General features: G+C 46.0%; 1 protein-coding gene across 1 annotated transcript in view; it reads left to right on the forward strand.

Moving 5' to 3' along the window:
• LOC144179264 (uncharacterized) overlaps positions 1-15,912 on the forward strand; it is a 76,702-nt gene extending 60,790 nt beyond the window's left edge. Inside the window, exons 9-11 of the mRNA XM_077707553.1 lie at positions 3,542-3,686; positions 8,058-8,315; positions 15,525-15,912. Coding sequence (XP_077563679.1) covers positions 3,542-3,686; positions 8,058-8,315; positions 15,525-15,655 — 534 coding nt within the window. The 3' untranslated portion in view covers positions 15,656-15,912. The remainder of the gene's footprint in view (positions 1-3,541; positions 3,687-8,057; positions 8,316-15,524) is intronic.
• Positions 15,913-16,737: the final 825 nt, after the last annotated feature.

A 16,737-nucleotide genomic window follows, 5' to 3' on the forward strand; every position in this document is an offset into this window, starting at 1 on the left:
CAGATCGGGTTGAAGGTGAACTCCTAGATATTTATAAGTGGATACGAGGTCAACTGAACGGTTATTGAGCACGTAGGAGGTAGGAAAGCGGGAGGCGCGATTAGTGAAGGACATATAGTTAGTTTTAGAATGGTTTAGGGTCATTAGCCAAGATGAGCACCATGCATTGATAGCGTTAATATCAGTTTGCAAAGCTTCATGGTCATTATCGCAAGAAATTATTCGGTAAATCACACAGTCATCAGCAAAGATTCTTATTCGGGAAGAGACACAGGATGGTAAGTCGTTAATATAGATTAAAAACAGTAGCGGTCCTAGTACGCTGCCCTGGGGGACTCCGGAAGTAACAGGTTTGAAAGAAGAGGTACAAGTGTTAGCAGACGTGAACTGTAGGCGTGATGAAAGGAAATCTTTTACCCATGATAAAATGTTAGAGTGAATGTTAAGCCGAGAAAGTTTCGTGAGGAGCCTGTGATGAGGAAGACGGTCGAAGGCTTTTGAAAAGTCAAGAAAAATGGCGTCAACTTGGGATCCATCGTCGAGAGATGAATGAATGTCATGAATGAAACCTGCGAGCTGTGTGTCACAAGAATATCCTCTGCGAAATCCGTGTTGGTACTTATGTATGATGTTATGATCCTCCAGGTAGTTGATAATTTGTGTGTGTATTATATGTTCGAGGAGTTTACAAATGTTACTGGTTAACGAAATAGGACGATAGTTTAGGGGAGAAGAGCATTCACCAGATTTGAAGATTGGAATTACTTTTGCAATTCGCCAGTCATGGGGTATGCAATCTGATGATAAGGATTGGGAAAAAAGAGCACACAGTATGGGACAAATGCTAGCTGATAAATGTTTGAGTATTTTGTTATTGAAGCCTGCATGATCCGAGGCAGTAGAAATTTTGAGTCGATTGAGCAATGAAAATATTCCAGCTTCACTGATTATTATTTCAGGCATGCTGATGTCTGGAATGGAGTTAACTTTAGGGCATGAGGCGGTGTCTTCACACGTAAATACTGATATGAAGGCGTCGTTTAAAACCTGTGCACACTGAGATATGGGAATGGCATCATTATTACTGTCAGTGAGGATGATGTCAGGATGGCTAAGAGGATTGATAGCACGCCAAAATTTCCGAGGGTTATTTTTTAACATAGATGATAAGTCATGTTTGAAAAAATGACGGCGAGTTGATGCAAGCAGTGACTGATATTCTTTATTGCATCGTTTGTAACGCAGCCAGCTATCGGAAAAGTGGTTTCTTTTATTGGCGCGGCGATAAAGACGTTTCTTTTTGTTATTGAGGCGTCGAAGTCGCTGGTTATACCAAGGAGCGGTGTTTTCTGTTTTTATGGTGATAATTGGGATGAACCTGTTGATTAAATTAGTAAGTGCGTTTTTGAAAATGACCCAATTATCTTCTACTGAACGCGATCCGTGTTCTTCCAAGAAATTATCTGCGAATGAGAACAGTTCATTGTTAATGCTTGTGTAGTCAGCCCTATTGTAACATCTTATTTGTTTTCTAGTAGTTTTGCGCTTGATAGGAGAAATGTGAAGAATACCAGTAAGGATGTCGTGGTCCGATAGCCCATCGAGATGCGTGATGACAGACAAAATATCAGGGTCGTTGGTAAAAACTAAGTCGAGAATGTTAGCCGATGTGGACGAACTGCGCGTGGGACGACTAATTAATTGAACCAGTGAAAAATCGAGACAAGACTGAACAAAGTTATGCGCTTCGGTTTGGCCATCCGTAACTGATTGAGTGGACCAGGAAATGTTAGGAAAGTTGAAATCGCCAAGAATTAACTAGAGAATTTGGAAAACGGGAGCAGATTAAGTTCAGCACACGGGTAAATTCACTTGAAAAATCAGTATTCGCATCGGGTGGCCGGTAAAAAACGCCAACAATTATGTCACGAATACCACACTTTATGGAAACCCATACACATTCCAAAAAAGAACTAACATACACAGGCACGGCAAGTACGTCATTTGCTACCGCTAGGAGAACTCCACCTCCTTTTCTGTGTTTTCTATCACAACGGAAGAACCTATAGTTAGCCCACGTTAGAAAAATACTGCTATCGGGAACATTCTCGTTTAACCACGTTTCAGTAAGCGCAATAATTGATGGAGTGCTAGAATCGACCAGGGAAGAGAGCGGAATGCTTTTTGACCGAACGCTTCTGATATTTGTGTACAAAAAAGAGAGGCCACTAGAACGGCCCTTTTGAGGTGATGGACAGTAATTTTTTGTTGAATGGGAAGTGAGATGGGAATGCAGTCATACCGTGGTTGGATTTGGAACGGGTGCCGCTTGATTTGCAATAGTGTCCCACACGTACACGTCGTTGTTTATGCATAGCCTGTCAAAAATGAGCTTCACACGGTCACCATCTTTTTTAATTGTTTTTGAAAACTGCAGTAAGTTTCGCCGTTTGTCACGAACTGGCTTCGAAAAGTCACGTGACAAGCCGTAAGACGTATTTTTCAGCTTGCCGCCACTGCTCATTATCGCCTCTACCTCTTTATCATCGAAGAATTTGGCAATAATTGGCCGCGTTTTATCTGGCGAAAAACGCCCCAGGCGATGTGCTCGTGCGATGGAAGTGACCTTAAGTTCAAGCTGGTGTTGACAAAAATCAGTTACAACCTTTTGTACAGCATCCCATGTCTCTGCTTCATTACTGTCAGTGATCCCATAAAATAAGACGTTGGACCTTCGAGAGCGGTTTTCTAGATCGTCGTCACTTTCATCGTCACTTTCCGGCAAGTCACTAAAATATCTAACCCTTTCGCCGGCGACGATGCGGACCAATATTTTCCTAACTTGATGACATAGAAAGAGGAATTGCAAACGCTTATAACGTTTACGGCTGAACGCTACACCGGGAAGAGTACCAAAAGTTATGCGAGAATAGCGCCATCAATGAAGACCCACTGCATCAAATATAATACACGGATATCGTAAGCAACCTTAAAAAGTGTGGGGAGGGGGGAATTAAAAACAAAAATAATAATAATATTTCGTCGCGCAATATTTCTAACTAAGAAAATGACCAAATATAGGACGAAGGAGGAAGATATTCACTGTTACTCAAGAAAAAGTATGCTGGCGGGATGCCACTGCGCGAGCTCCCCGGCGCGGCTATTTTTTTCACCGGCCAGCAGATCTTTGGCGGCGGCTTTCTGAACTACTCACACCAGAAACTTCCCTCAGAGTGTCAAAAAACGATACTCTGGGCTTTCGTATTCGCCTAATAAAATTTAGTCTGGCAGTATATTGAGGTCGCACGTACAAAGGTTATCTTTGGAGTATTTGAGGTGTACATCTGAATTTTTATAAGTATCTCTTATTTTAGGTATCTCTCATGTTCGTTATCTCATTTTAGATTAAAGAAACACCCCTGTTTCACTTTTAACCAGTAAAATTATGGTGTTTCAAGGATTTCAACATCACACTCGTTTGATAGTTTTCGCTCGAACTGAAAGCAAGAAAGCGAGCGTTTTTATTTCCAACCTTTCCAAGGTGGTGGATGTGGAGACGCGAACAACGCTTGAACCCCATGGCTTGGGCGAAATATGCCTCAGAGGGCCGAATTGCTTCAAGGGCTATCTAGACGCACCTGAAGCGACGACCCAAGTGTACGACGGTGACGGCTTTCTGCGCACAGGTATACCGGCTTAAATGATTTTTTGTCACAGCCCTGTAACATATGCTGTTAAGTCTGTAATGGTGTCCCGACTGCCCTGCTCCATCAGGTTACTTGTTGTTTTATTTCATTAACTGCATTGGGCTTTATTGCTTCCACATAAGGAGAATTTGTTTGATTGATTGACAAATACGTTTTTTGAAAGTTGAGGTTTCCGACCCACACGTTCCCAACATCTAGCGCTAGGATGGACGTATGAATGCAATATACAGCTAAAAGGACCACAAAAGTGGGATGGAAGCCTCGACTAACTACACTAGGAATTGCAATAGCATAATATGTAGTTATGTGTTTTTGCCGGCGATTTTCACCCTTTTTTAAAAAGAAAAGAACGTCCGAAAGCGCCGTTTTCTTGTACAATCCTCTCCACCAAATTCCTCAAATTGGCTTACGCGACACTGTGGGCAGTCCTGAGGTCTACATTATCTGTTGGTCGGCTTGTATAACATGTAAAACAGTCGAGCGAATGTACAGGAGAATATTTATTAGTAAATTTCCGAGCATCAACACGCGAATGGCGGCAGTGGAAGAACAATTTGTACCAGATCGTCGCGATGTAATTACGGCACCGGGTGTCAGGCCGTGAATGGCGCAGGGTTTTTTAACTTTCAGTGCCTAGTACGCATAAACACGGCTTCATGACTTCCAAAAATAGTTAAAGAATGACCAATATAAAACAGACCGGCCAAATGCTGAAAGAAGGGAGAAATGGAAAAAAATCGGGTTAGCTCTAAAGGCACTCACCTTCTGCACCGTCAAAATCTTGTGGCGCTACGGCAGTGCTTTGGAAAGACTTGTTTGTAGGGCAGCTTTAAATAGGAATCCTTATCTTTTTTTTGACAGAATCTTCATACGTGCTTGTTACCAGTGGCATCCAACGTGCAAATTTCATTCAACAACTTGCCTCTTTCACGGCGTTCTGTTAGGTCAGCGCACTTTGTTGGGTGCCTAGGATTCAAAATGGGTAATGCACGAGCTCGTTGCCTACAAAGAATTCCTGCCAAAACATTTTGAGGCAGGGTAACGGTCACAAAAGGAATTTCCGATCTGGATATGCGGCAGTCTAGTATAACGCACACGCCATCATGGTCGACGCAACTGTGAACGCAATATGCCACCCCAGAAGGCAACGTAGGTACTAAGAAAACGACTCTCTAAATTGTACAAAAGGGTTAAAAGGATTGACCAAATTGGTGCAGCAACTGTCGCAGTGATCTAACTTCCACGACAGGTTTCAGAAATCTTGACCTGATGCATAGTCAGAAATCTTGACCTGACAAACCGCGCAATCACCAGAAGCCGTGCATGGCAGAATAACCGTGGCAGAAAACGAGAACCCAATTCTTCTCGCTGCGGGCGCCCAATTTTTGTGCCGGCAGAAGGAAAACACTAAGAAAAGAAAGCCCGCTGCGAGGCAACACTTGAACAGCTGCAAAGGCGCGCGGGAAAGCGCCGGCGGGCACACGTATCGCTGTTCGGCGGGGCCAGTTCACTGTTGGCGAGGTAAGCCACCCCTGCAACGCAGCGAAACGTGCAAAGTGTCCTGGTGCAGAGGAGATGCATTATTCACCCCGCTGTTACCCAAAATTTAGTTACATAAGTGAGCGACATTCTCAGTGACGAGGAGTGCATAGCAATTATACATGTAATAATGGTTGGCAAAGGCACCAGAAAGAGTGCTGATCAAAGCTACACGTCAGAGGCACCGGTAAGCAGAGCTCGCTCGGACCCGTGCTTGTCGCTTCGGTGTAAACGGCCCGGCTGTTCATGAACCCTAGAGACCTGGTGCCGTCCTGCCACATACTTGTTTTAAATTCAGAGCATTTCAGTAACTCACGATGTCACCCGCGTCGTCCCGTCGTAGTCCGCACCGTCGTTGTCCGCACCCCTCCCCCTACACTATATAAAAGAAAATACTATCCGGTGCCTGGTTTCGATCCCTCGACCCTGCGGGCGGTACATGTACATGGTACATGGTGCAATGTACATGGTGCTCTACCCACTGCGCCACAAAGCCGACACAGAATAGGACGCTACGAACGCGCCTTATATCGTTGACTCATTCAAATTACTGCTGACGAGCGCTCTCTCGTCAGCAGTTGCCACAAGTGCAACAACATTAACGTAACGCTAACTACTTAACGTCGTGCGCCCCCGGAAATGCTCTGCATTTGATTGTGCCCCTCGCGAGGGGGATGTTTCACTGCGTCGCCATGCGAACAATTTGCCACGCTTTAGTTTCAGTTCTTTCTTTGCTGGGGTGCCGACGAGCGGCGCCACCTCCTCGCACTTCGCCGCGGGAGGATCCGCGGCGGGGGCGAGAGATGGCGCTGGCGTCTCCGCGGCCGCGTCTGCGGCCTCCGCGGGCACCGGCGCCGGCGCGGGGTCATCTTTTTTAAGGGTTTGACGTGCAACGACCTTCTTTAGCACTGAAAACACATAACCGGACGCGGACTGCGGAAATGTAGCATCCGGTTGCATGTTTTAAAGGTATGTTAGAGTTGTTGCAAAGAAATTAACCAACAGGTCGGCAGCAGGTAGATGCAGTTTATTGACTACCTGGGCATTAGCGCCGAAGGAACGAGCACCAGTTTCAGCTAGCTCTGCTGCCACTCTCAGCATCCTTGCTTGTGGCTCAATGGACACCAAATTACTACATAGCCACGTGTACGGAGGTAGGGGCAGATGTGCTACTAATTTTGCGTGGCATGGACTCGTAATAATTCCTAATATACATAATTATAGCCCAGAAGAATAATAGAAGAGTGAAGCACGCATAATTAACTCAACAATCCATAGTTTTTTTTTTTGTAAAAATAACACTATAACAGCGAAATAGCAGTATCTGCTTCAAGCGGGCATATCTGCAAAAATGCCTGGAAATGCGTTAAACAACAAGTAATTGGAAACATGAAAAGTGAACAAGGGGGTACTGCTTAATTCTAGATTTCTAAGAGCTTCTGATTGATTGATTGATTGTAGGACTTAACACGCCGATGCAACGCAGGCGATGAGGCGCACCGTTGTGGACGGCTCCGGAATAATTTTGACCCCCTGGGCATGTGTAACGTGCACCGAAATCTCGTAGACAAGGGGTTTTTGCTTTTTGCCTCCATCAGAAAAGCGGCAAGCGCGGACGGGAATGGAACGCGCGTCCTCGTGCTCAGCAGCACAACGCCTTAGCCAATGAGCCACCGCGGCGGGTGTAAGAGCTTTTCATTTCGATCAAACGTAACAACCTTCTGCTATTACGTTTGAAAATCTATGCACCGGCTGTTTCCAGTACTAAACGGAGCATTAAAACTACACCGGGGCACGGCAGCTTGAATGCTTGGGCTGGTGCTGTTCCTGAAAATAGTTCTATTGATTTTTATTTTTAGTGACTTTATTAATATCCGACGATTTAAGCAATGTCCGAAAACAAATCGGTGTATTTTTAACGCGATTTAAAATGAATCGCGCACGGGCACCTCGAAATAACAAGTGTTCCATCCCTTTTACACACGTAATATCCGACGATGCACGCGGTTAGAATTAACAACAGAATAATCAAAGCGCTTACACTGTAGAATTAGAGAATACGCAAACTTTTAAGGTTTTACTGGTCTAAACCTATATTGCTAAAAGGTACGCGCCAAGTAATTTCCAGCATAATAACAAGGACAGTGTGAGCTTCAAAGAAGGAAAACCTGGTTTGTTTGTGAATTGGCTACTACACCAGCAGAGCCAAAACATAGTGAGAAAATAAAAAACAAACGACGGTGAAGACGGTGTAGCTAGGCACCAGAGAGGCTCCCTGACATGTTGATATGCTTCGATGTGCTGTGCTACAGGAAGACGGAAAACTGGTGGGGTGGATTTAAATATTTTTTACAGCCATGAGGGGCTACTTCGAAGGTGAGACACTCTCAGATCGTAGGCCAATAGATTTTACCATTAAGCTTGTGCACACTTTTTACAACATCGGAATGTCCCCAAGAACGCTGAGGCGTTTCCAACTGTTGGCACCCTTTTTCTCGGCCCGCAATTGTTCAGGACCACACCAAAAAGGTGCGAAAAGCTGTGGACCCGCGTTTTATGGCGCTGGAGCCGCTTAGTTCGCCCATGTGATACACAGCTCTGGCTGAGTGTGCAAGGAAGCTAACAGCGCACATGCTTATTCCCGACATCTCCGACATGTCTGAAATCATTAATAAAAAAAGCCGTCAAGGTAAAAAATGTAACCTACACCATGACTTTTGAGTATTGTAAAACCCCTTGGGCGCCACGACGGGTACATCTGACTTTATGTCCCGACGCATATGCAGCATAATGCCTGTGCGTGATTTCCAGGGGACGTAGGATACTACAGTGAAGATGGCCACATTCACGTGACGGGCCGCATCAAAGACTTGATCAAGTGCATGGACCAACAGGTTGGGCCAGCAGAGTTGGAAGAATTGCTGCTCTCCCACTCCGATGTGAAGGAGGCAGTTGTAGTCGGAGTGCCCCACAAGGAGTTCGGGGAGGCTGCGAGGGCTTTCGTTGTGTTACGTGATGGACGGCCTTGCGATGAAGCTCAGAAGGACTGTCTGCGCACATTCGTTAAAGGTAAGCGTAACAAACCTTCAAAAATACACCAGCATGCAGAGTGTCATTTGGAAAACAAGTTTTAGAACGCGAAACGTAGAATTTTCTTGAGGCATACAGGGAGCGAAGGAAACGTTTATTGATTCCAACACCAAGGAAACTGAAACCGAAGGGCACGATTATTGGTGTCTTTATTGGGGCCTTGGTCACCTAGGAAGGGTGTGTGATTTCATAGCGTTTGGATAAAAGTTTCGACTATATCACCAGGTCGAGCTGGTTCTCTTGGACCTCGCTTGATAGTATGTGACCTCTCACCACTACATCGATGGCGTCGAGATCTCTGAAGGTTTGCTGATGCCCATTCAATTCCATAGTTTTTGATAGGAACTTTTTGACTGCGGTAGAACTTGTAGAGTAGTAGTAGTAGTAGAAACTTTATTTTGAGCTCGAAACGATGAGATACGGCGATCTTTGACGTGGAACAGTGCGGTATAAAAAAAATGTTCCCCGCATTTCCCCGAGGGGAAGAATGTGAAAGTGCGAATGCATGAGTTGAATTTGCGCGGTTCGGTAATGTTCGCGAAAGAGAGATCACACACACACACACACAACTACAAAGAAAGAAAGATGCATTTATTCACAGACACCTATTTGTGTTGTCGTTGTACTTGATTGCTAGAGCGGATCTCAGCTTTGAAATTTTGTGTCAGTACTCCTTTAAGCGGGTGCATTAGCCCTTCTCACGCCCGATTCCTGGCCAATCCCCCACGTGGGTATGTGCCATGCACAGACACCTATTCGTGTTGTCGTTGTACTTGATTGCTAGAGCGGATCTCAGCTTTGAAATTTCGTGTCAGTACTCCTTTAAGCGGGTGCATTAGCCCTTCGCACGCCCGATTCTTGGCCAATCCCCCACGTGGGTATGTGCCATGTCAGCGGCCAGGCAGCGCGCGCCCATCTCCCCCCGTTGCCAAGGAAGACGAGAAGATTCCTGGCCAATCCCCCACGTGGGTATGGGCCATGTCAGCGGCCAGGCAGCGCGCGCCCATCTCCCCCCGTTGCCAAGGAAGACGAGGAGCGCGCGCACCCGCAGCTGTTGCTATGTGGACGGACGGCGGTCACCGGAATTCAGGGTCGCTTATAAAGTGAATTCGCACTTAAAAACTTCATGTGAAGTCTTCTTATTTTAGTTCGCTAACGTGTGTGGTGAGTTATACAAAAGGGGTTGATAGAAAAAAGAAATCGGCTATTGAAGAATGATGGTGGTTTACAGCGAACTTTCTGTTCGTTTAAAATATTTTGTCGAAGTACAAATTTCCATCCACTGCGGCTAGAACAAAAGCTGGATTGAATTCGAACATCGGGCAAATTATACCGGCCGAATATATACCGGCTGTGGGGAAGCACAACATTTTAGTGTAAAAGATCGTTTTGCGACAAACACAGGAAAACGAAGAGATTGCAATTTAAACAAGAAAAAATACTTTAGGAGTGGATAAGTGCACACTAGAAACGCATAGAAAAAAAATGGCTTACAAAAAAGCATTATAGGCTAGATATATCCCTTCGCTAAATGCGGCTAAACAGGGATAAAAACGTTGACAAGATGTACAACCAGCAGATACGCTGCAAGACAAACACAAAATAAGACGCCGCGCATTGACATTTCGGGTGCTATTTCCGAAAGCACGAGATCGAAGGAAACTGGGGAGGCACGAGCTCTGGCGACGCTCACGTAACGTGATGCCTATATTTCGAGCTGCAGTTCAATTGACTTTAAAATGCGCTTTATGCTGTTTTGCTGTTGATTGAGGTGACGTAACCGCATTTCGGTAACGCGCTCTACGAAGACGCAACGGCATGTTATAGTACGTTTTCTACCTCCACTTTTGCACTGGTGGCTACTGGTTACAAGCCAGTACACAGGAACGCCCTGAAGGAAAGCCAACTTTCTCTGGGAATGATGATGAATGATCGTGGGTGAAGTTAAAGACAAAAAAAAAATGTTTCCCGTGGCTCGAATCGAACCTGGGTACCTCACGTTAGGAAGCTGGGGTTTATTCGATTGCTCCATTTCGACATGGATTCCGCGAACGCCACGCAGCAGCTACCGATTCGCGCCGTACACCCCACAAACCGAACGTCAGGCACAAGGAGTACACACGCAAGAGTTTCTGTGTGTATTCTAAAAACGCAGTGTCAAGAATGCCGTCCGACGGCACTCTGGCTGATCGCTGCAGGCATGGCTAGAGTGCCGTCCTATGACATTCGAATATACAAGACTAGGCAAGCCGCTCAAAGCGTCTGTAGTTTTAGTGTAGAGGATCCGTCTTAGCTTCGTATTCACGTGGACAGAGGTTGAAAACCGGCTCAGCGTCAATTGTTTCTTTTTTTTTTACCTTTAAATTGAACGACCATTTTTATGGCTTAGGTAAGTTTTGGTGTTTTAAATGATTTACTTGTGTGCGTTAAGTCATGTTATGCTTGGGTTAGGTTGTCTACCTTTACGTTATCTAGGGCGATGTGGTGCCAGACGCGGTATTTTTGTTATTAAACGCCGGTGGACGTCGATATTGTGCAATGCTCATAATACCGTCGGAGGACACTCTAGGCACGGCCTCCTCAAAAAGTGGTGTGCACCTCCAGAGTAGCACATTTTTTTACCTCAATGTGTTTTTTACCTCAACAGGAATAGTGACAAAGTATTAGGTGACATATTAGATTTTTCTCGTGACTCAGTGATAAAGGGCATGTCGTAGACTTCCAATGGGTACCCAGCCACAGTGGCCTAAAAGGCAACGAGACAGCCGACAGACTCGCCAAATAGGGGCACCACGACGGCGACGAGCTCACCGTTCCTCTCCTCGCTGATGATATAAGGAGCATCATACGGAAACTAAGTGAGCAACGGTCTGCAGAGGCGTGGTTTGATGAAGACACGAAGCGGTCATTGCTGTACGCAATAGACCCAGCCTTACAGTTCCGTGTGAATGTGGAGCTGTCATGAAATGTAGAAACTCTGCTTCACCGTTTGCGACTCGGGGTAGCTTATACAAAGTCGTTTCTGTACCGAATTCACTGTGCAACCTCACCATCCTGCGCATGCGGAGCGCCCGAGGAAGATGTTTCCCACGTGATGCTATACTGCCCATTATACTCACGGCAAAGACGTGAACGTTTACACAAACTCCCATTAGAGAACCATCGTGTGGTGTGTTTAGAATCTTTACTAGGACCATGGCCTGATGCGGGGCTTCAAAATAAGGTTGTTCATGCCCTGAATGTGTTTTTTACCTCAACAGCAATAGTGACAAAGTATTAGGTGATATATTAGATTTTTGTCGTGACTTAGTGACCACCAACCCAGGAGGACATTGTACAGACAACTTTTAGTACTCAAGAAAGTGTGGTGCACAGTGGAGTAGTATAGACGGGTATATGACCCTGTATTGGTGAAATGGAGTAGCCAGCAGATCCGCTTCCAACCTCTCTACTCAATAAACCAGTTAAATCACCACCACCACCACATTTAGGCAGTGTGGGACTGGCCAAAAAAACAATTCATCAGAAAAAAGATTCGCGTTCAACCATCGTCGTCGTTGGACGGATGGGTGAATGTTTTTTTATTAATCTGTTTTTAACTACATAGTTTTTTGAACGCGAAAATGTTTTATGCACGGGTACACCATGATCTCACTGACGTCACATCCATCACGGAAGTGACGTTGCCAGAAAAAGAGCCATTGACCCTCCGGCGCCCGGATTCGAGCCCATGCCCTATCGCGCCCTCTCCCCCGTGGTGCTCTACCGACTGCGCTGTGAGCAGAGACGTGAGCAGCTCTACGAACGCGCCTTATGTGCTTCCCTATGATTCATTGAGATGGTTCTGGCGGCTACGAGAGGCGTTGCGAAGTAACGCTAATGAGTACCGACAGTTGGCGTCTCGGTGCTCGCGCTTTCGTGTACGAGGAACGCGCGTGAATTGAGGCACCCTCCTCTGTTGTGTTGTTCCCATGATCGCTGTGTTTCCAGCTGCTGTTTCTGTGCACGTAATTTTTTGTTTTGATGTTCCACAACAAACCGGTTATTTGTTTGTTTCTTGCGTGTCGGCGTCACTTCGTGTGGCGGGGGCAGGCTCGCGAACACTTCGCCCATGAAGGAGGTTCCTTTAACATTCAACTGCGGCTTTGAAGGACCCTGTCACTTTTGTGTGTTACCGATTTCTATGAAAGGGGGTTGAACCACGACATTTTTATTTAAAGCGTTCATATAAGCTTTCTGTTTGAGATTTTTCACCCCAAGATTCAGTTTCTGGCACCGGTGCCAAACAATTTAATAACATTACTATGGCTGACTAGCAAAAAACAAAGCCGGTGATAAGAATGCGACACATTCAAAATAATTACTGTTCTGAATTACGTTATCCAAACCATCCACCCGCTTTCCGAAAGAAGGTTTCCTCGGGGCACTTAAGTCCGATTACGTGCTTTGAAGGCGAAAGCGTGACGATACTATCTGAAACATTTTTATTAATACATTGTACTTGCGTCTTTTTTGTCTGTTTCACTTCTTTCTTTCTTGCACGAATTTCTTCACCCGCCTTCTTTTCTGCTGCACCGTGTTTGCGTCAGTTTCTTCTCATCCATTTCTTCGTTATTACATCAACAACAAGACTGGTACACACCACAGTCTCCCTAAAATCGGGGTTCTGCGCGGCTTGTTGCTTGTGCTCAACTCCCTTGCTATTGCGTTCAGGTGTCATGCGGCACGCACTATTTCACAAATGTTACATATCGAAGTCACAGTTTCGGGAATTTTGAAAAAGACTCCCAAGAAAAAGAAAGGAATAGCAACAACGAACACTTTTAAAATTTCTTCGCACAGTTTTGTTGCGCTCTTCGCCGCTCTTGTTTGAGGAAGCTCTCTACAGTAGTTAGCATTTCCTTATTGAGTCCAATCCCCTCACTTCGCTCTGTTTCTTCGGCTTCTTTCCGCTCCCGCTTGCCCCTTTTCTGGCGTCCCGCTGTTACTTTAGGTATCAACTCTCTCTTCGCTCACTTTGCATGCTCAGCTTCCTGCCAGACGACGACGGCGCTGGATAAATTCTGTTGAAATGCGCAGAGATCGTCTCCGATAATAGGTACGCGCAGTTTATTGTTTACTCTCCTGGAAGTAACGTTTTCACAAGAAGGGTGCGACACGCAACGTCTCAAGCGAAACTGTCTGGTACGCTGACGATAAATGAAACGCACGGTCATGCAATGCCTAGTTCGAAACAGTAATGCGAGCAGACGACAACGAAGCGCACGCTCCGGCTGCAGGCGGATCGACCCATGGTAGAACCTGCGGAAGCCATGTACGGCAAACCGACTACAAAAAAAGGCGAAGTCGGGGGAGCACATCTGCAGTGATCATATTTCGCACATGCCAGCTTACCGTCGGCTGGTGGCGGTCGATGACATGGTCGCTACGAATGCTTCCGTGGAAGCCACAGTGCACACAACACTTACTCCTCGGAGGTCATGGGACGAAAGCACCTCGAAGTCGTCGCAAACGCGGGTCGGTCGTCAGATAACTGCCCAGCCAATGCTCAGTACTTTTAGAGAGACAAAAAGGAGCTCGAAATTCCTCCTCAGCGAAAGAAAAGGATCTGTCAAGATAGAAATATACCTGCTACGGCGACCTTGAGCAATGAATCACGCCGCAGCAGCCGCAATCACAAGCGTTACGAGTTAAACATGGCCGTGCAATATCAATCCCTGGGTTTTCTCCGAGTACCCATGTCCATCGCACACCCAGCCCATTCGTGGGCGTGGCGTAGCGGCCAAAGCCCAACACAACCATGGCGTCGACTTCGCCGGCGGAGTAGACTGATTGATTGATTGTGGGGTTTACGCGTCAACGCTACACAGGCGAGGAGGGGCGCCGCAGTGGAGGGCTCCGAATTAATTTTGACCTCTGGGGGACCTTTAATGTACCGCCGAAATCTCGAACACACGGGTGTTTTTTGCTTTTCGAATGCCGCCGCCACGGCCGGGAATCGAACCCGCGTCCCTGTGCTCTGCAGCAGAACGCCTTAGACCCTGAGCCACCGCAGCAGTGCCGGTGGGGTAGCGTTGCAGCCACAAAGTAACTTGCAGTCATAAACAAAGCTTAGCAGCAAATAATTAACGAAGTCCCCAGGCCACCGTCACTAAATGATGGTACAGTCGTGGGGGTGTACGTTCCGAGCGAAACGAGCGGCCAAGACGACAAGATGTTCCCACGGAAGCCGTCTTCATACGCAGTGGAAACCTAATCGATGGCAGATGACACCACTTCAACGCCAAAATGCACTCGTCAATGTTCAAACATCCCCATGACACGCTAAATTGAGGCTGTTACTGACACTAGGCCAGCCGTACGACAAACAAATGAGGCCATGTTTGACTGAGTCCGGAGAACGGCACGTTCCCTTCGCTACGGCGAATTTTCTTTCCTTGGTTTGGGCTCGCACTGAGTTGCACTGGTGCTACCCTGAAACCACATAGCAAACACAATTTAGTGGGAGGACAGAAAACCAAGAAAATCAAAGCCACCTTGCGGCGCTTTTAGATGGCGGGGCCTTGAAAGAAGGCTGGAGCCTGGCTGGAGCTTTAGAGGACGTAGCGGGGTTATCTACTTTACGCAACGGACGCCACATTGCAAGTCGATTGTAGACGACACGGCTCGCGGATGTCGGCATAAGCATCGCTTTTTCAACGTGAGCGGCATCATCCGGGCGCGGTGAATACGCCAGGTGTGCTCCGCGCGATTGTCCAGGTTTTGCTAGAGGGGGATGCTCCGCTATAACTACTTCGCTAACTCGAGCAGGTGAAAACTCGGGAGCGAGCCATCTCAGGCCTTCTGTAATAGCGCCCCTGATCAAACCATAATCCAAGCGGTTATGGCATAATTTTGTCCTCTACCTTTAAAATAAACGTGGTGAATGGTTTGAAAATATATGAAAAAACGAGAACCGTAAACGTCCTCCCCGCCATACTGTTTACGGCTGGTGGAGTGTACAACTTAATATAGAGTAACAAACAGTTGAACAGCGAAAAAACATTCAAGTTACTTAGTTGCGTTACCTTTATCCTGTTGCAAATGTCGCTAGGGAAATAAATTTGCTAACACTAATAACCTATGGTATTTTGTTAGTATCGTCGAAAAATGTTCTGTCTTGAGTCTCCATCTTATTCCTCTGTTTAGACTCCGTCGCGTACCACAAGGAGCTTCACGGTGGCATCGAGTTTATGGAAAGCCTGCCGAAGACGGAAACTGGAAAGGTTCTTCGACGGGAACTCTGCGAAGCTTATGCAGCAAATGATGTGACGAAATGAATGTTCTCCTGGCTATTGGTTACTGCAGCATTTTGGAAATGATATTCGGCTGGAATGTTCACTGCAGCAGCTAATAAAGCACGATCTTCGTAGACGTCGTTCAGCTACTGGCCTGTGTATTTACCCGCCCTATTGGTGGTTGCTTTCGTCAATGATTGTGGTAACATTTCTGACGTTGTGGCTGCCCATTTCTTTTGCAAGTAGCTGAACCCAGAACACACGACTCCTGCCTGTATTTTGAATAAAATGAAAGTCACACCCAATGAATGTGCCGGTCTTGTGTGTGTTATCCCCATTTCCACCAACGTTGATCTGACTTCTGAGGTACATATTAAGAACGATTACTATAAAAAAATTTCCGAGCCAGCTGCTCCTTTTAAAAGCAAGTGTTCTGAGCCATCTACACATTTTATCAGAGAAGGAGCACAGCGAAAGTATATGTAATCCTTGTTTTTACGGAAACTATTTGTGTGACAAGAATCTTACACTACATATAAAAGCGATCGCCAAATAACCATGAAGGAACAGCCATTAGTAATTGGTTTATTGGTGCCTATGTTCATCTCTCTCAAGCTATCTCATTGCCCAGCTAGTCTTGAAGATTTCTTCACCTTGTGAAGTGAAAATGATGGTACCCAAAGCTCTTCTGCGAGTCTTGCTTGTGCGCGTTTATGGAGCAGTGTGAGAACGTAAGCACTGACTAACATCAAATTTTCGCGCCTTCGTAATAGTTCTCTTTGGTTAGTGCCACAGGAATGCAATTCCACAACCGTAAAGTCAATTTATTTGCCTACACAGAGCACTTTTGAGCAGTTATTCGGCGTACAAAACTACTCCTGCGATAGAAATTCTAACGGGCCAAAGAATGCGCAACTCCTATGGAGCAGATCTTACACTCTAAAAATATATAGTCGCTAAATGGGGGAATCGCCTGTCCTCTAGTGACATCCGTTCTAATAGCTTTTTACTCCGTGTGGTAAGAGAGTTTTGTTTACTCCCTCAACAATGGATTTTTCTAGGAGATAGAAAGGGATATTTAGGGAGCTTTAGGAGATTCTTAGAGGATTTTAAGGAAGTAAAAA

This window comes from Haemaphysalis longicornis, unplaced genomic scaffold (genome assembly GCF_048455015.1).
Source record: "Haemaphysalis longicornis isolate Haplotype H1 unplaced genomic scaffold, Haemaphysalis longicornis Haplotype H1 scaffold_4, whole genome shotgun sequence".
Taxonomy (NCBI): Eukaryota; Metazoa; Arthropoda; class Arachnida; order Ixodida; family Ixodidae; genus Haemaphysalis; species Haemaphysalis longicornis.